General features: G+C 41.6%; 1 protein-coding gene across 1 annotated transcript; it reads right to left on the reverse strand.

The window, feature by feature from the left end:
- Nucleotides 1-37: 37 nt before the first annotated feature.
- Nucleotides 38-18,479, reverse strand: Gdi2 (GDP dissociation inhibitor 2). Its single transcript, XM_048367748.1, has 11 exons — nt 18,300-18,479; nt 11,967-12,074; nt 9,005-9,104; nt 6,680-6,814; nt 5,765-5,963; nt 5,364-5,495; nt 4,482-4,581; nt 2,224-2,395; nt 1,284-1,428; nt 1,057-1,111; nt 38-966 (listed from the first exon to the last, which is right to left on the reverse strand). Exons 1-11 carry the CDS (start codon nt 18,342-18,344, stop codon nt 820-822), a joined length of 1,338 nt encoding a protein of 445 aa, XP_048223705.1. The 5' UTR covers nt 18,345-18,479; the 3' UTR covers nt 38-819.
- Nucleotides 18,480-20,731: the final 2,252 nt, after the last annotated feature.

The raw sequence follows: 20,731 nt of genomic DNA on the forward strand, positions 1-20,731 counted from the left end.
ATCAGGACAGAACAAACACACCAAGATAGAGTGCAGAGGTTTCCAGAGTTTGGCTTTATTTTGCAGTACAGAAATCATTTGGAGCCATTTTGAGACAGACATCACTGAAGTAGAGGCTCTGTCAAATCAATACTGCATTGCAGCTTGGTCCACTGAAGAAGCCACACCTGGGATACAAAAGATGCTTCGACACTTTACCTGCTTTAAGATGTGTTCATCTCCCCTCTCTCACCTTCACTAGGTTAAAACACCACATACTGGCTTCCTCCAAACCACTCCGCAAGTCGAGTTTGGTTAGAAACTTATGCCCACAAACCAAACTGTGGCTATCCTATTTGGGCCCTGCTGTAATACTTGACGTAACACAAAATATAATGGGCAAAACTTAGAAATGCTGTCCCAATCCAGAAGATTTGAGATTCAATGTCAAGATGGCACACAAATTGCATGGATCCAGCTTGTGAGCAGTGGAAGACACACTGCAAAGGCTACACTGATTAAAAGATACAAATACTGTATCAAGTTCTCTTGTCAATATCACAAAGTCTGTTGAAAACTGCTCCTTCACTACAAAAAAGCCAGTCTGGTTGGTTAAATAGAACAGAATGTGGTAAACAGCCAGTTTCTGAATAGCCACTCCATGAAAACAAGTTAATACATGATATTAGAAAGATGAAGGGGAGGAGCGCTTACTGGTTACGGCACTCTCAATCTTTTCATTTTGATTACAAACCAGGCCTTACAATATTGATTTCATACAATATGCACTACTTGCCAATTTTTAAATTTGTCCTAATTGGATAATAACAGGTACTGCTGCTAGTCTTCCCCGTAGATGTCATTTTTCTTGCGCTTCATTTCCTCAAAGTCAAACTCAGATCCTGTCATCCTCTTATAGATGTCTTTTATGTCATCACAAGTTGTCTCAAAGTGAGTTGTAGCATCATAGGCACGGGAAATAAAGATCTGGAAGGAAAAGTTTACGAGAATTTAATATTTCTAGAGGCTGTTTCCCCAGAATGAAGTCTGATACATTCTTGTCAAGTCCACACGCACCTGGCTGTCTGTTCCCAAATCCTTTGGTACGAAGAGGTCACTGATGCTAACAAATCTGGAAGAGAAAAAGAAATTGGCAGGTTCGTTCCCACACCCCATCTCTGCCTGAATTTCAAAGTTTAACCCACACCAATGGCTGCCTGCCGGGCTCTCAGCTTCACTCTACAACTAAGCCCGAGCTAAGACCTCAGATTGGATCTCTCTTGATAGAAGTGAGCACAACTTACTTCTGTTCAATTGGTTCCAAAAGCTCCAAAGCTGGTCGGATTTCTTTCTCGGGTTCCTTGGTTTCCACGGTTGTACTAACGATGGCAATGTACTTGCCCTGTGCCGCCACATTGTGTGCAGAGGAGATCATGCAAACATAGATATCTGAAAACAAGTTAACAGCTCGGTCTTTTATAGTTCATAAGCCTGGGACATTTCATTTTATTAGGAATAAAAATTATTGGGAAGAGCTGAGGTCTTCAAGTTCCTTGGAAAGATTTAAGAACACATTGAATAGCCGGAACTTCTTTGAATCTTGTTATATGGCTTGGATGTGGCTCGTGTTAAAGACTTGGCCTCCCATGTGGTAAAGCTGCTGGATGGTGATGGCACTGACTTCAACAGTGGCCAGTCCACTCTGCTTCCCGATCTTAGCGGCTTCCGCTACTACCACATGGATAACATTCTGTCTCAGCTCCCCAGAAAGGAATCAACTGACTGAACTAAGTAAACATAAATCGTTCCTTCTTGAAGCTGTCAACAACAAAAGCTAACACAACTTGGTTTTTTGAATTCTAGAATTGAAGAAACAGGTTAAAAGTGATGGATGCTAGCTAGCTAGGCAGGGCTCCAAGTTTATTTTAGCGAAATAAATTGCTTCAGTGGGGCTGGGAATGTGGCTTAGCAGTAGAGCTTGCCTTGCATGCATGAAGCCCTGGGTTCAATTCCTCAGCACCACATAAACAAAAAGCCAGAAGTGGCGCTGTGGATCAAGAGGTAGAGCACTAGCCTTGAGCAAAAAGAAGCCAGGGACAGTGCTCAGGCCCCAAGTTCAAACCCCAGGACTGGCAAAAAAAAATTTTTCTTTCTTCAGTGTACAAATGTTAGGAATCTGGGTTGAAACCCTAAATAAACAATGTAACAAATTTCTACCAACATCCACTAGTCTTCAAAACTTACCAGATTTTCGATTGACTTGGTTCTGTGGAATAATAATCTGGCAAGAGTTGGCATCATTGGTGTTCTTGATGGGATGGCTAAGAACGCAGATAACTCTGATAACCTGGCCCACTTTTTCCACCCGATCTTTTACATAGCTGGGGTCACAGATGAGTTGCTTACAGCGAGCAATCTAGAACAAAATATTTAAGGGCTGAGAATGTGGCTTAGTGGTAGAGTGCTTACCTAGTATGCATGAAGCCCTGGGTTCAATTCCTCAGTACAACATAAACAGAAAAAGCAGGAAGCAGCACTGTGGCTCAAGTGGTAAAGGGCTAGTCTTGAGCAAAACAAGCTCAGGGACAGAGCTCAGGCCCTGAATACACACACACAAAGACATACATGGGAATACATCCTATGTTCATGCATAAGATCATAGTTTATCTAGAATTCAAAATTATCTCAAGAACAGAGGAATCACTACAAAGCTATATAGTCCACACAATGGTACGCAAGGTAAAGAACCCAGCAATAAACCTTTTTTTCACATTTACAGTCAAATGACATTTGACAAAGCCAAAAAAAACAATTTAAAAAAAATTGTGCTGGGAAAATGGTATCCAAAAGAATGAAGTTGGACCTTTACTCAAAATTACATGGAAATTTAAATAGTTCAAAGATCATTAAAACAAGAAAAGTTCAGGACACAAGCTTTATGATATTGAATTTGGTTATGTGTTTCTCATATCTGAGACACTGACAACAAAAGAAAATAGACAAATTTTATGAAATTTAAAATTTTCATACATCAAGAAGAACTATCAACAGTGTAGATGGGAAAGCCACCAAAATGAAAAGGAATATATCAACAACTCCCCAACTCTAAAAATCAGTAAGATGGAAATCAAAACTACATTGAGATACCTCTTCATATCCACTGAGTCTCTAAAGTCTGATCTCAAATCTTCACTTCCAAAGAGATTGAAACACACAAAAAGGTGCATTTACTCCACAAGGTTTCTACACTTACATACAGCTCCATGTTAAAAAAATAAAGCACAGAGCCAGATGTGGTTGCATAGCCATGTGATTCCAGAACTGGGAAGGCTAAAGCGGAAGACTGAGTGTAAGACACAACCAAGAGCCCAATCTCAAAAATACAAAAAAGATGAGGAGTTTTAGACTTTCAGGCTGGAGTGCGTGTATTACTGCCAGAGGGCCAAAGGCAATGACTGAGACAAAGGACAAAAGAATTCAATAGTATGGTGACAAAGGGTAATGACAAATGAGTAATAATGTACTTTTAAAAAACGTGTAGCTCTGACCACCAACATCATCTTCACTGAGAGACACAGGGTAAAAAAAAGAGAAACAACTACAAAAGCAATACTTGCAAAACTATTTGGTGTAAGTGAACTAAACCACCTCAGGGGAGGAAAGGGTAAGGGGGAGAAAGGGTAAGGGGGAGGAGGGAGGGGGGTATGAGGGACAAGGTAACAAACAGTACAAGAAGTGTATCCAATGCCTAACGTATGAAACTGTAACCTCTCTGCACATCAGTTTTATAATAAAAACTTAAAAAAAAAAAAGGCAGGGTCTCTAAACCAGATTAGTACGCTTTACAGATTATTCAGTTTTGAGAAACACTATTCGGTATTCTGCCTGCGTGGATGACTAGATCCTATATTAAATCCTATATTAAACAACTACCTAATCCCAATTTCAATAAATTCTTTTTTTTTTTTTTTTTTGGCCAGTCCTGGGCCTTGGACTCAGGGCCTGAGCACTGTCCCTGGCTTCTTCCCGCTCAAGGCTAGCACTCTGCCACTTGAGCCACAGCGCCGCTTCTGGCCTTTTTTTTTTCTGTATATGTGGTGCTGGGGAATCGAACCTAGGGCCTCGTGTATCCGAGGCAGGCACTCTTGCCACTAGGCTATATCCCCAGCCCTAATAAATTCTTAAATGATAAAAAAAATAAAACCAAACAAAAATCTGGGGAGAGGCTCCAACACACCATTTAAAGATGGTACATGGTTTTAAACGCCCAAGTACCACATATTTTAGTCTTAAAAGAGCAAGGCAAACAAAAAAAGGGTTAATGTATTAAAAACACTAACTAAACTTACCTTAATCATGGGGAATACCAACAACCTAACAAAATCAGAGTCTGGAATCTGGTATCAATGTCTACATCAAAAGTACTTATTAAATAATATAATTTTCACAGAATGTAATTTTTAAAATAATTTTTAAAATTTTAAAATATACAAGTTACTTACCTCTCCTTCCGATTTTACACCAACTACTTTTCCATTCTGCACAATGATTTCTTCAATTGGCTTATTCAGCATGTAGGTGCCTCCATAAATAGCACTTAACCTACAAAGTTTGTTAAACCTCAATTATAATACAGAACTATTTCAACTGTGTAAGTCTCCCTTCTTAGATCTTGCGTGTATTACAGACATTATTTATTTGCTCAATTTCTTTCTAGAATGATGTTATAGAACCTATCATTGAAACATGGATTTAAAAATCTGAGTTAATTTCTCACACCGGTTAAGCCTACCACATCAAAAGAATCAAATGACCAGTAATAGGGTGATAGCTTGCATAAACTAAGCTAGTTTTTTCCACAGACCAATTTCACACTTGGGCTGGGGATATGGCCTAGTGGCAAGAGAGCTTGCCTCGTATACATGAGGCCCTGGGTTCGATTCCCCAGCACCACATATACAGAAAACGGCCAGAAGTGGCACTGTGACTCAAGTGGCAGAGTGCTAGCCTTGAGCAAAAAGAAGCCAGGGACAGTGCTCAGGCCCTGAGTCCAAGGCCCAGGACTGGCCAAAAAAAAAAAAAAAAATCACACTTAAAAACAAAGCATTAGGGGGCTGGGAATATGGCCCAGTGGTACAGTGCTTGCCTCATATACATAAAGCCCTGGGTTCAAATCCTCAGCACAACATATATAGAAAAAGCCAGAAGGGGCGCTGTGGCTCAAGAGGCAGAGTGCTAGCCTTGAGCCAAAAGAAGACAGGGACAGTGCTCAGGCGGAGTTCAAGCCCCAGGACTGGCAAAAAAAAAAAAAAAAAAAAAAAATCACAGGTCACATACATCTACTCAAAAGGAAGTTTAGAATCAAAGTTAAACATAGCCCTTACCTTGCAAATCCTTGAGGCAGTTCTCCAAGGCCATAGAGTGGATAGAGGTATGGGCTTTTGCCATATCTTGCCAAAGACTCACTGTACAGTTTAATCCTATTAATGGTTTCGCAACATGGCTGATCTAAGTAGCTGGAAATAAGAAATGAGCATTTAAAAAGGAGTTTGGTTTTCTTGTTCAGTTTAAAATCTTTCTCAAATAACTTCAATCTATTATCTTCTTATTTCACTTACAAATTCCAACATCAATTTGCAATTAGAACTTCATTACCAGTACGGCAGAGCTACATATTTGTTGTGGTAAAATTTCCACTTTGGAGGACTGGGAAATTCACTTAAGAGTTCCAAGAAAAATGTAAGTCAAAAAAAAAAAAAAAAAAGCCATCAGTGAAGTTACTTACTCATCCGTTCTGTAAAGTGCAAGAGAATGACCAGTAAAATCTATGACGTCTTGGCCCAGATCAAATTTTTTATACACATCTCGCATTGAGGTCTTCTTAGGATCAATGCCCTCAAAAGTTCTAGGATCTTTTTCATCAAAATTGGCAACATAGACTAGAAATTTCCTGAAGCGACGTTTCTCAAATAGTCCCATTAAGCCTATAAAAGAATTTTTCAAACAGCACACATTCACAATAGGACACTAAAGTAAAGTAAAGGCCCTGAGTTCATGGGGGACCCACTTAAACATGTAGGTCATTAACTTAGGCTCCTCTGATGATTTAAGGTAAGAGAATCTGGGCTACACAGCTTCCAGTTTCACATTTTAACCACAAAAGAATTGGACATTACAAAGGCTTTATTTTACCATACAAATGCAAACCCTTCTAACCAGTATCTTTAAGTTTTAAAGTTGAATCGATTCTCTTACTAATACAGAGTAAATGTGACTGACAAGAACATTATCTACAAGGGCATCTCTGACCCACAAAGCCCACTACCGAAAATTCTGAGTGCTTTTTCTTTCCACTCTTCTGCAAGGCAAGATATACTCTGGCATTCATTGGGAAAGACACTTCAGATATCAAGGATAAATTAGCATCAAAATAACTTGGAAGTGGACTGTACTGTGGGTCACCGTCGAACGAAATTCTACAAATAATATGTAGCTTGTAAGAAGACAATGAAAGGGAAACTTTTCTCGTTTTATCTCCCTTCTCCTCCTCTCTTTAAAATGCCTAGAACAGCACATGGTGCATACAGACGACATTCAATAATGAATACTAGTTAATAATGGAGACTATTTTCTGAGATTCCTTTCCACTACAAAACCTCATGATTCTGAGAGGGGAAAAAGAAGAAATGCAATCACTTACTGGATGCCAGGGCTTCTGCCTCAGTGGAAGGAACCTTGTAGATTTTCCCTCCCTTATAAACAAAGCTCCCTTCGATCACTTTGAAATCCATATAGCGAGTGACCTCTGTATAAAGTAGCATCTTAACCAGCTGACCTAGAAGAGTCACAGAATTCAAACTGTAACATAAACCTTAGAGTCACACAACTTAAACTGTAACATAAACCTTAGTATCATGGGAAATGAGCAGAATTACTATGCATGTATGGAAATGCCATCACGAAATTCCCTTCCACAATAAATACATATTACTCAAAAAAAAACCACTAATTTGCCAGGTACTGGTGGCTCACACTTGTGATCCTAGCTACTCAAGAGGCTGAGTTCTGAGGATCTCAGTTCAAAGCCAGCCCAAGCAGAAAAATCTGAGACTCTCATCTCCAATTAACCACCAAAAAGCCAGAAGTAGATGTATGGCCAAAGTGGTAAGGAAGAAACCAGGAGAGATCATGAGGCCCTGAGTTCAAGTTCAGTACCAGCACCCAAAAAAAAACAAAAACCCCACAGAAATAAATGTACATTTACACATTTACTAATACTAATGGTTGCCAAAATTCTCATTACAGTGCCCAGAAATTCCTACCAAAGCAATCTCCAAAGCCCTATTTAAATGGCAGAACCAGAATGTATGCCTACTATACACTTACAAAGTTCTTTAAATGTTGTACCTTCACAACTAAATCTTACCAACTTGCTTTGAGGAATCTATGTATTTTATTTATCTGATGTATGAGGTTTAGATTAATGGTATTACTGCAGTTTTATTCAGGCTGCTTTACAGTTTTATTTCTAAGTCAACTTATATTTCTTAAACATCAGATAAACAACAAAGCTTGTAATGAGTTCTAACTTCCCGTAAGCCTAAGAATGTTCAAACACTAATGTGAGAAAAATGAGCAGAGCACAGGCTGGCCAATTCACTATGTAGGAAAGCTGATGAATTTCTAAACCTCATTCTATTACTTTCCAATAGGACAACATGAAAAAAGGTAAAATGAATAGTACTAACGGTTGTTGGGAAAGGGTAGTATTACTAATGAAAGCAAATGCTGCAATAAAAAGTTTTTTTCAAGAGGTCACAGCCCTAATTCCCACTTGATGAAGTCAACAGTAAGATGTGTCATCAGAGTTCTCTCTTCCTCTCTCTACCACACATATGTGTTCAGACCACACTGACTGAAAAACCCAATCCTCACTAGGACAAGATCTATGTGTGTGTGACTTATATGTATGTATATATCTATATATATGTACACACAATATAAACGTTTTATTATGAAAGGCAGATGGTGAAATTTTGGTTATGTAAATTTTATTTCCTTTAACTATTTTTCTATTTTTGTGTCTGTGTGCCAATCCTTAGGCTTGAACTCAAGGCCTGAGTGCTGGCCCTGAGCTTCTTTCACTGAAGGCTAATGCTCTACCACTTGAGCCACAGCTCCACTTCTGGTTTTCCTGGTGCTTAATTGGAGATAAGAATCCCAAGGACTTTCCTGCCCTGGCTGGTTTCAAACTGTGATCCTCAGATTTCAGCTAGGAGTACAGGAATGAGCCACCAGTTTAATAATTTTAATAAAATAATAATACTTAAGATAATAAAAAATTGTAATTCATTTCTAAAGAAATTGGTTCATTTTAAATTTCAGAGAATATTTAAACTTCCAACTCTATTAATACAAATGATAGAATATAAATTGAAAAAAAAAAAGGATAGTACATACTTACTTCATGGGAAACAGATTTAGAACCAAGAATTTAATTTTTAAATGTCATCTTAGAAAAGAGTATTGCAGCAATTTAAAAATTTTATGCATCTAAAATAGAATATTAATATGAAAAAACCTACAAAAAAATTTTAAAAGCCTAACATTAAAACATTAAAATGACAGTTTCTGACTATGTAGTTACAGAAGACTGTTACCAAAGCATCAAGAGGGAAGTCAGTCAAAACAAATCACAATTTTGGTCAGCACCACACTACACACTTGTGCCAAATGTTTATAACCGCTTATATAAATGCTTACACAAGTCACATTTACAAAATGCTTTTGATTTTGGTTTGCATAGTGCTGCAATCATAATTTTGTTTCTCCAGAGCTGTTTATTAGTAAGCCCCCCCCGCACTCTTACTGACTCCCGACACTTCTAACGGATCATTTGTAAACCATACTGTTGTCATTCACCAAAACCCAGTTCCTCACACCCAAAATAATACTGTCCAAGAGTTAGTTTCTACTTCCAAATCAGATTCAATATACTTTCACAAATTAAGTTAGAATTCTTTACCATTAGCCATAAGGAACTTGGGAATTAAGTCAACATTCCAGTCTCTTCCTCTCCCCATTGATGCTGGTGGTACTCCTGGTAATTTAAATCTTTTGTATAACTAAAAGTGAAACAGAATTTCCATAATGTAAGAAAATTTAATTTTCATTATAAATGAGTAAGTGGCTTTGGCATAATAACTAAACATTACTATGTAAGGGAAAGTATGAGGGCATTTACTTTTAATCAGATAATATTTTTATCAAGATTCCAATACATTTGTAAATTAAGTACATTACTCAACTCCTGAGTGCTGAAATAAACAAGCTTGCTTTTATTGTTACTAGAAAAGCAAGAATATGAAACTATGTGTCAGTAATACACACTAGTTCTGAAGGTATTATTTATTTTTTGTAAAAGTCATTTAAACTCATTCTCTCCTAAATAAAAGAAAAAAAAAGGCTTCGTTTTGCTTCTGTGGTTAGGAAGGAATTTAAAAGGTAAATTTGAATTACTTCAGAAGAAAATTAAAATTAGCTAAAAATGTCAAGTTTTATTGAGAAGTAACTAAAGTACAAATTGTAGCTCACATCTGAGGTTTACAGTGATAGGCCTAGACATATTCATACATATTCATATTAATATTAAATCACCACAAAGAACTAACTATATTCATCATCTCCGAAACTGTGTTATGTGATTTTTGCAGATGGATGTGGGCTTCAGTGTGTTGGGTAGCCAATTCATTTGTAATTCCTATGAGGTAAGTATAAGCTGAGATAAAAGAATGTTTGTGGTTTAAGTCTGAGAATATGAACCTGGTGCTGGTGGCTCTTGCCTGTAATCCTAGCTACTCAAGGCTGAAATCATTGTTCAAAGCCAGCCCAAGCAGGAAAAGTCTGTGAGACTCCTATCGCCAATGAACCCCCAGAAAACCAGAAGTGGTGCTGTGGCTCAAAGTGGTAGCAGAGTGCTAGCCTTGAGCAAAAAAGCTCAGGGACAGAGCCCAGGATGAAGTCAAGCCCCATGCCTAAGAAAAGAAAGAGGAAAAAAAAAAAAAGAAGAAGAAAGGAAAAGGAAGGGAGTTTGAGAATATGAATTCAAGCTCTTAATTCCTAGTAGGAGCAGGAAACATCTGGTGAAGGCCGGGTGAGGCACAGGAATTACTTGGCATATGACAGGATAGACACGCATTTGCTGTTTGTGTGCTTGCTGTCAACTTCCCAGAGCTGTCTCTCATACTGATCATTTTTATAGGCTGCAAATGATCTTATAAATAAATATCCAAATGGGGATGGGTACCAGTGGCTCACATCTGGTAAACTAGCTACTAAGGAGGCAAAGGTCTGAGGATCACAATTCCAAGCCAGCTCAGGTAGGAAAGTCCATAAGATTCTTATCTTCAAGTAAGCACCAAAAATCCACAAGCAGAACTGTGGCTCGAGTGGTAGAACACTCGCCTTGAGCAGAAAAGTTCAGAGACAGTGCTCAGGCCCAGGATGGGCCAAAAAAAAAAAAAAAAGGATAAATAAAAAATAAAACCTAAATCTTTCTGTCTTGGTAGAAATAACAAGAAAAAAGGTATACCATCCCCTAAGTAACAGTGGCAACAAGTGAATAAAAATTAATGAGGAGGAAAGGCAATGGTAGAGCAGAGAAGGAAGAAGCGTGCTCCTCTTAAGAGCGACAGTGAGCACACTAGCGTGAAGGGAACGGTGCCAGCAGAGATCACATGGTCGTCACCCCAACCACGGGGTCAAGCTGCAGGCAGGCATCCCTTGCAGTCGGGCTAACCTGGATGGGCCTCTAACGGGATATAGGAGGAAATACCCAACAACTTATAAAATATCGTAGACTTCCAAACGCAAAAGACAAGGGGGGACAGTGAGGTAGACTTTTATAGACTAAGGGAAATAAGAAAACAACAGAAATGCAAAACTGAGATCCTGGACTTAAAAATCAAAACGAAAACTACTCAACTACTACACAACACTGGAGAACCACTGGGAAACCTGAGCGGGCTAGATACTGTCACTTTTCATAAATACGTAATAATATTATGGTTACGTAGGAGGAGAATGTGATAGTTAACAGCTGAAGGCTACCATGGTGACATTACTTTCAAGGGTTCAAGCCCAACAGCAGAGCTGAGCGTGGTGATATTCTAATTCCATCCCTCAGGAAGTGGAGGCAAAGGGATCCTAAGTGCTCTAGGCTAGCCTGGGCTCCATTTTATCTCAATCAAAGAAACACACAAAAGAATATCCCCAAACCACTAACAATAATAATAAAAATAAAAAAAGATGTGGAACAAACCTATCAAAACATTAATTGCCAAATTCAAAATTCAGATGGAAGGATTTTGATGCACTGGTAATAGTCTCTCTACTTGTCTGTATTCTTAAATATATAAAAGAGGTTTTATGATATGTATTAAGTTCAGTAAGTCACTGAATACATAAAAATCATGGAATACAGGTACATATTTCTTTGTCTCTCACACACACATAGAGGATACAGTACAGCTCATATCCATATACGTATCTAGATGGTCTACAAGGTTTACACATAGAAATAAACAACTTAATACAAAGAAAATAGTTTATGTGCCCATGTCTCCAAAACTGGGAATCACAACACAAGCTTCACAAGCCACTCTGTTAACCCCACAAGCACAATTCTGTAATGAGGAAAGTGGGGATAAACTATAACTAAGCAATAAGACTATGGCGAGAACACCAAACGGTGCCACTTCAGGCCATGTCAGAATCCCCTACCTTCCTCTCACTCTGTATGGTATTAACTCCAAGACAAGAAATGCTACGCAGCAACAAAGTCACAACTTAAAGTTCTGTTGGTCCCAAAGGAGAAGCTCCTAAAAAGCCATGTTGCTACAGACTTTCTAAGTTATCAAAGCTACCCAAGCAGTCAAATGGTAAAATCTTCCAACTACAAAGGTGTATCAATTCCTACTAATACGTACATCTTCCAGTGGCGTGATAGATGCACTTTCGCCTCCATAATACGGGTTCTGATCCATGTGGAGAACCTTCTTTCCATTCACTGACATTATACCTGACAGGATACATTCCTGCAGAAGAAACAAGACATATCCTTAAAAGAAGAAAAGTCATAGTATGTTAAAATTTTATTTATTTTTTGTCGGTCATGATTCTTGAACTCTGGACCTGGGCATTGTCCCTGAGCTCCTCAGCTCAAGGCCTGTGCTCTAGCACTTGGAGCCACAGCACCATTTGCAAAAACTGTTGTTTTTTTTAAAAGAAGAAACTGTCACCAAGGTGTCAGTGGCTCCTGTCTGTAATCCTGGTGACTCAGGAAGCTGAGATCTGAGGACTGTGTGGTTCAAAGCTAGCTCAGGTAGGAAGTCTGTGAGACTCTTATTTCCAATTAATCACCAAAAACTGGACGTGGGAGCTGTGGCTCAAGTGCGAGCCTTGAGCAAAAAAGCTCAAGGACAGTGCCCAGGCCAGAGTCCAAGGCCTGGTACTGACATGAAAGAAAGAAGGTAGGAATAAAGAAGGAAAGAAAGGAAGAAAGGAGAGAGACAGAATGCAAGAAAAGCTGCATTACCCAAAGTAAACCAGTATTTTCCAAGCAACAGAAATCATGCTATAAAATAATACAGAGGCTAGGTACTAGCAGCTTATTCTTATGGTAGTAAAAAATATAAATAGGGCTGGGGATATAGCCTAGTGGCAAGAGTGCCTGCCTCGGATACACGAGGCCCTAGGTTCGATTCCCCAGCACCACATATACAGAAAACGGCCAGAAGTGGCGCCGTGGCTCAAGTGGCGGAGTGCTAGCCTTGAGCGGGAAGAAGCCAGGGACAGTGCTCAGGCCCAGAGTCCAAGGCCCAGGACTGGCCAAAAAAAAAAAAAAAAAAACAAAAAAAAAAATATAAATAAATAAGGTTCTGACAAAACAAAAAGGCCCAGCTAATAAAAGTAGGTACCAGGGGCCCAAATTTCGGAGGCAAAAATCATAGCACAGTGCATATTACATAGCCTCTACATCTAACTTTTTCACACTTCACTAAAAATAAGCATGACATACTAGTCTATGGCCCTATAGTAAGCGCTGAAGACTAAGAACTAAATAAAGGGCCCAGTAATTTAAAGATTTGGCAGTTTAACAGCTGAGAGTTGCTAACTTCAAAGGCACTACTTGGAACAAATATGACCAAAGCTAAGTGAAACTAATAAGAATTCTATAGGCTCAGAATATATACTAGAAGACTATTTTCTACATTACTAAAATAAAACATAGTACCATACATGTAATGTTGAAACTTTATTTTACATGTGGGATGAAGTTATTAATTCACTGATAAAAATCAATTATATCTGGTCTTATGTTAATGATCCTAATTTTGAATATCTTCCAAAATTAACTGAAAAATAAAACTTACTACTACCTATCTATTAAATATAGAATAACAAGCAAATAACATTAAATTCATAGAAAATTCTCTAAATAAGTTTTTTTTTCACTAGAAAATGCAGCCCAACCTAAAACTGAGAGAGAGCAAGGGAAGGGGAGATATGGTTTGAAAGAACTGTACTCATTACCTGATTCATGTAACTGTAACCCCTCTGTATATGAACTTCACAATAGCAATAAAAAGAGGAAGAAAAACCAAACAGAAAAAAAAAAACAAAAACAAAACCCTGGCCCCGGGCTGGAGATGTCATTCAATCATAGAGTAAGCACTTGTCTAGCATGTATGAGATGCTGGTTTTGAATCTCAACATTACAATAAACAACCAACCACCAGCAAAGAAAGAAAACACAGTCCGTCAATATCGTATGTCAAGAACAGGAATGGAAATGTGTGACTACCCAACATATTAACACATTAGGCTTAAACCCAACAGATAATTTTAAACTCACCCACAAATGACCTACACATAACAACACAAACATCAAAATAGATTATACAACTATGTTCAAAATACAAAGTCTTTATGAGTTGCTCGCCTTCTAGCAAAGTGGGGAGAGAAGATCAAAAAGCAAACTGAGGAATTAAAAAGCAGAGTAGTCTGAGAAAAGGAAAATCAAAGTTCCCACAAAGGGGCTGGAAATATGGTCTAATGGCAAGAGTGCTTGCCTAACATGCATGAAGCCCTGGGTTCAATTCCCCAGCACCACATATATAGAAAACGGCCAGAAGCGGCGCCGTGGCTCAAGTGGCAGAGTGCCAGCCTTGAGCAAAAAGAATCCAGGGACAGTGCTCAGGCCCTGAGTTCAAAACCCCAGGACTGGCAAAAAAAAAAAAAGAAAGAAAGAAAGAAAGAAAAAGAAACAAAGTTCCCACAAAGTGAACTAGCTCTTAAGGAGAGTGCATCTATTATAGCACAGCACAATATTAACACTCGTGAAGTGAGATATTCGTTATCAAGTAAATTAATTGTGTTGGTTAGGTCATTAAAGTGATGCGATTATTAGAAAGGCTTTTTTTCCAAGAGCCATAGTTCTTCAAAGGGATAACTCTCAATTCCTTAGGAAACTCAACTACACAAAATACTCCAAATTGTTTCAGGTCTCTATTATAAAAGTGACTGTGCATGTTTGTGGATTTAATATGAGCTTAATTTAGACCTAATGGATAAAAAGCAATGGCAAAAGGGAATGCTCCAACACACCCTAACACTTGTTTGAAGGACTAACTCCAAGGAAGACGATGATGGGTGTAGTGGAGCACACCTGCTATCTTAGCAAAGATGGGCATCAAAAAAATAGGGGGGTCTCTGTTCAAGAACATGGGAGTGGGGGTGCAAGATTCTACCTGAGAACTAACCAGGGCTAAAGGCCTGGCTCATCAGTAAGAGTGCTTACCTGGACAGCATGAGGCCCTAAGTTCAAACCCACTACCTACAAAAATACATAACAAGTTCTTAACATTCAAAGTACTTAGTACATGGAGCATTACATATTTTGATGCCCATAACTGACACCATATGCCTTTATTAGGTCTTTGAGCCTTACACACTAAATACTTGTATGCTAAAAATTAAGGCAATTAAACAATACGTTAACTCCAAGTTGGTTGAAATTTTAGAGGTTTTTTTTGTTTTTTGTTTTTTACCTTGCTGATCCACTTTTAGTCATGTAAGTCCTAGTACACTAAATTGAGGATCTAAGATTTCTCTTTACTGCCGGGTGCAGGTGGCTCATGCCTGCTACTCAGAAGGCTGAGATCTAAGGCAGCCATGGCAGGAAAGTCCCTGTGAGACTTTTACCTCCAACTAACCACTCAAAAACTGGAAGTGGAGCTATGGCTCAAAGTGGAAGACCACTACTAACTAGCCTTGAACAAAAGGAGCTCAAGGGCAGCATCCAGGCACACACCACACAACTGATTAAAAAAAATTTTTTTCTCTTTATCAAAATCATCCTTTCACCACTGCTTCTATCAATGTTGTTAAGAAAACAACTGCCATGAATTGATACAATTCTTAAAGAATGTCTCACAATATAGTCTAGGAAGGGTCATGGAGAGAAAAGCTTTTACACCAATAAAATACAGACAAATAATGTGTCTAATTTCAAGTACGTAGTCATCACCCATCAACAAGCTCACAATCCAAATGAGTTTAAATAAATGTGTTGGTTGGTATAAAGTAAGACTGTTTCATCGTTGGTACAAAGTGAAGCTTCTAATCTAGACAAGTGGAACTTGCATGATGGGCTTGTACTCACTTACCAGTGTTCAACAGACCTTAATCATGAGCAAATGTGAAATGCTAACAATACCCAGAGGAAAACAGTAAACAACTCTAACAAAAAGAAATTCAACCAAATGCCCTACATTGAAAAAATGACCAAATGGCTTTTGGGTTTTTGTTCTTATTATCTTTAAGTAGTTGTACAAAGAGATTACCATTCAACATGTCAGTTTATAAATACAATGCATCATGATCAATATCACCCCTTTCATCATTCTCCCTATCCCTCTCAACCCCAGGGAATGGCTTTTTGAGTAAGTAAGAGGCAGGAATTTGGTACTACTTCCTAGACAATCACATGCCCATTTCTAGGCTGGTCAAAAATAATGAAAGTAAAAAGTATTTCAGAAAAGAGTATTATCCGACAATGACTATTTTGGGCTTGAACTCAAGCCCTAAGCACTGTCCCTGAGATCTTTTTGCTGAAAGCCAGCACTTAACCACTTGGAACCAGAGCACCACTTCTGGTTTTGAGTGAGTGATTGGAGGTAAGAGTCTCATGGGAACTTTTCTACCCAGGGCTGGCTTCCAACCTCAATCCTCAGATCTCGGCCTCCTGAGTAGCTTAGGCGTGACCCACCAGCACGCAGCTTACAACACTCTTTTAGGAAACTGAAAAACTTAGCCAAACAATTCACAATACCAAAGTAATAGGTAGGCCATGAGTAAAGAAAATATAACAGCCAAACAGACATTAAAAGCCAAATTGTGTCATCTGCAGGAAAAGAGATGGAACTGGAGATCATGTGAAGTTAAATATGTGAAATTCAGAAGGGTAAATATTATACATGCTATTTAATATGCTGAATCTAGATTCACTAATAGCAAACAAAAAGACAAATCTAAATAGACATTTAAACTATGTGCAGATCAGGCAGTGATTGTGGCAAGGAGACAAGAGACAGGAAGTGAGAAGAAAGCATATTGCATATACATCAGAAGTGTTCATGAAACATTGTTTTGCGAAATTTTAAAAAACCAACATGGCTTAATCTTAGAGAATGCATGTGGAAGATTTTGTTTAAATTTTTTTTCCTTTAACGGAATCTGAGATAGATGTGTGACTTTTTTTCTTCTTTTCTATTTTTCCAGGTCTACCACAGTTATTAGTTTTACACAAAAAAAATAGCCAAATAAAAATTCAGACTTTTCTCTTGCCAAGAGAAGGCTACATAATTATTTGCGGATGTTATCTAAATATAGATATACACATATATATAAATAGTTTGATCCTGAGATTACACTGCAGCTCAACAAATTTGAAGTGGCGGTTCATATAAAATGATTCATTTATGTGAAGTCAAATCAGATGGAATTCATAAGATTTACAACAGTGTTTATATAATTAGTATTAACGATGTGGGAACCTAGTTCAAATTTCAGATGTTCCCCCAAACTGACAGCCAAAAAGGTAATGGCTTTGCAAGATGAACTTGTATTTCCCTTTAAAAAGGAAGGAAGGAAGGAAGGAAAAGGAGGAACGAACGAACAAGTACAATTTCCAAAAATGTGCCTGTATTTGCAGAATTATTATCTCTGGGCAGACAGATACCCGGGAAAATAATACTACTATGGTGTTAGATACACCTTGCCACTGTGTATGAGGAATGCATTCTTCCTGCTATTGATTGACGGGTACGACAGAGAATCTACCACCAATCAATCCATTTCTCCAGGAGACAGTGGGACCAAGAGAACCAAATCACACAAAAGGAAAAACACGGCAAAGGTCCAGTGGGTGAGAAAGCACTGGATAATAAAGTCTGGGGAGGTGGGGGGGGGGGGAAGAGCTACTTGCAAGTCACCAGATGCTCCCAAGAATCAATAAGGCTTCAGCTTCATCTTTGCAAATGGGGGAAGTTTAAAAAAAAAAACTATTTTTGTTGTTGTTGTTGTTTTTTAAAAGCTAGTGTCTTCATTTCCTCCGAAAACTTTAGGCTCCGGCGATCCCATAGGAAGGGCTCCGCGATGATCCCAGGCCCCGTCGGGAAAGCTGCGGCTGCAGCCGGCGAACCGCCGCGGGACTCGGCCAGCCCAGCCCAGCCCGGCCCGGCCCGGGGCGGCCGCGAGCTCCGGGGTGGGGGTGGGCGGGGAGGGGGGTGGGGAACGCGGCGGCCCGCGGCCACCCCCCCCCCGCCGCCCGCCCCCAATCGGAAGAAGTCACCCACCCCAAAGGGGAAGCGCGGGGAGGCTTTTACTTATTTATTATGCTTCCTTCCCCCCCCCCACCCCACCCCCGCCCGGCCGCCCCCTCGTGTCCCACCCGGCCGACCCCCGGCACCGACGGTGACACCTTCCCGACCCACCCCCACCCCCTCCCCAGCCCCAGGCGGACGAGGAAGCCGCTCGGTGGGAGGCGCCCACCCTCCCCACGCGGGCGGGACCGGGTCGCGGCCCGGCTGGACGGGGGGGGGGAGGGGGGGAGAGCCGCCGGGCTCCGGGCCGCCCCTCCACCGCCACCCCCACCCCCACCCCCCGGGGCCCGGCCTCCCCCTCCCCCTCCCCCAGCCCCGGCCGAGGCCGCTCGCGGGCCGCCTCCACCCCGCCCGGCCGCCCGCCCCGCGGCTCACCGTCAGGCCGGTGCCCAGCACGATCACGTCGTACTCCTCATTCATGGCGGGGAAAGCGGCCGGGGGCTCCGGGAACCGGGAGACGCACGCAGGGGCACCGCAGCCGTCCTCACGCAGCGGGGAAGCACTCGGGCCGTCCTCGGGCCCGAAGAAAGAGGGCAAGGCCGGAGCAGAGGTAAAATGGAGCTGAGGAGGAGGCAAGGCCGGCCGCCACCTCAGACGGGAAGAGCGGGGAGGGGGAGGGCGCGGGGCGGGGCGGGGGGAAGGGAGGGGAGAAGGGGCGAGCGCGGCGGGCGGCCGGCGCGGGCGGCGGGGCGGGGGGGCGGCCTCCTCAGCCAGGGCGGGGCCTACGGAGAGGTCGCGAGAGCCGTCAGTCACGCGCTTCCCGCTCTCTGATTGGCTAGCGCCCGATCACTCGCCCGGGCTTCTTCCACTCGCGAGAGGAGGGCGGGACGTCGCCAGCTCGGCTTCCGGTTCCCCGCCCGTCTCCTGCCACCGTGGTCCGGGCCGCGCTGGCGTGCGGCAGGCCTGGGGCTCCAGTAGAGCTGCGCGTGGCGGGCCCGGATGCCGCCGCCTGGCCGCCGCGTTCGTCACCCCGGTCGCTGAGCCGGAGGACCTGGCTGTGGGGGGGTCCCAGAGCTTGCGGGGCCACGTGGGTGAGGACCTTGGAGGGCCCAGAGGTGCTCGGAAGAGCTCACACACATAGTCCGTGGCATAGTTTGAGGTTTCCGCGTCCTACTTCGTGTGGCTCTGGTAAATCAATTTGTCCCACCCCCCACCCCCCAAAACTGGCGATGTTTGCGAGCGGTAAGGATTTGGCCGGAAGTGGCCGCCGTACTGCGTGGATCCGCTTTCCACCCCCCCTCCCCGAGTGTGCCCGGGTAACCTGGCAACCGAGCCTCGGCCCGCCCCCCCCCCCCCCCCCCCCGCCCCGTGCCCCTGTACACGGCGAATGCTGAATTGCACACTCTTCAGGTAGTTTTGAACATATCCTGGACCCTCTGGCTTTTAGATGTAGTTCGTTCACACTTTGAGTTGGGGTGCGACGGCAGTGGTCCCTAAGATCATCAGACTTAACACGTGAGGTGCCCACCTTTCTTGCAGCAACTGGTGAGCCTGGCCGGCGTAAGGTTTTCTTTTGGACCCAAGCACCACTCTCCTTTATCCGACCAAATGAACTGGATTGAATTCAGTTAACAGGCTTCGGGGGTCTAAAGTAGGTTACATAGAATTTGGGCTGTATTCACTTTCCATTTGGAATGGACAGTTATTGGATGAGATTCAATTAAAAGTCATGGGTGGACTTCTTTTGTGGTTGTTTTGTGGAGGGATGTGTATGTGTTGGTAAGGCTCCACTACTGGCTCTTAACTGGCTAATTGAAGAAAAGAATCTCAGATTTGTCTGTTCTGGCTGCCTTCTAACTTAGATCCTTGATCCTCAGAGTTCAACCTCCAGAGTAGCCAGGATGATAGACGTGAGCCACCAGCACTTAGCTTGTTTTGATTTTTTTTTTTTTTGACTGGTGATAGGATTGTTTTTTTTTTTCTTCTTCTTCTTTTGTGCCAGTCCTGGGGCTTGAACCTGGCCTGGGAGCTGACTGGTGATAGGATTGTTTGTTTTTTCTTCTTTTGTGCCATTCCTGGGGCTTGAACCTGGCCTGGGAGCTGGGAGTTCCTTTTACTCAAGACTACCACTCTACTACTTGAACCACAGCTCCACTTCCAGCTTGTTTAGTAGTTTATTGGAGATAAGAATCTCACACACTTTTCCTGCTGGGGCTGGCTTCAAACCATGGTCCTCAGATCTCAACCTCCTGAATTGCCTTGCTGAGTGTAGTATTGTACCACTTGAGCCTCTCCTTCCTCCCCTTTTTGCCTTGGGTTATTTTCAAGTCGGAGCCTCTCTCATGTTTGGTGGCACTGGACTGATCTCGTACTTCTACGTCCCTGCCCAGGACTAGGAATGACAGTCACACAATGCTTCACCCTAATGGAAGCTCACAAACCTTTAAGTCCTGACTGGCCTCAAACTGCAATTCCTGCCTCCTTAGTAGCCAGGAGTACAGGTTTGAGCCACTATTCCTGTTTGGGAGGGAAGTGATGGCAGAATTCTGAGCATTCCACTGACTTGATTGTTCAGGCTGTCTTTGAGCCCAATATCCTCAGATCTTAGCCTTCTCCTGATTATCTTGAATTATGGTCATGAGTCACTGGTGCCTGACTTTAATAAGTGACCCTCAACAACTGTAGGAGTCAAAAGTGATAAGTTTGTGTCATTGTTTGCAAGACGTGCTTGAACTCAGGGCCTTGTGTCTGAGCACTTTCATTCAAGACTAGTAGTGCTCTACCACTTTGAGCCACACCTCCACTTCCAGTTTTTGAGTAGTTAATTGGAAGTACACAGCAAACCTCAGATTATAACACTCAAGTAC

The sequence above is a fragment of the Perognathus longimembris genome, chromosome 18, assembly GCF_023159225.1.
Source record: "Perognathus longimembris pacificus isolate PPM17 chromosome 18, ASM2315922v1, whole genome shotgun sequence".
Lineage (NCBI taxonomy): Eukaryota > Metazoa > Chordata > Mammalia > Rodentia > Heteromyidae > Perognathus > Perognathus longimembris.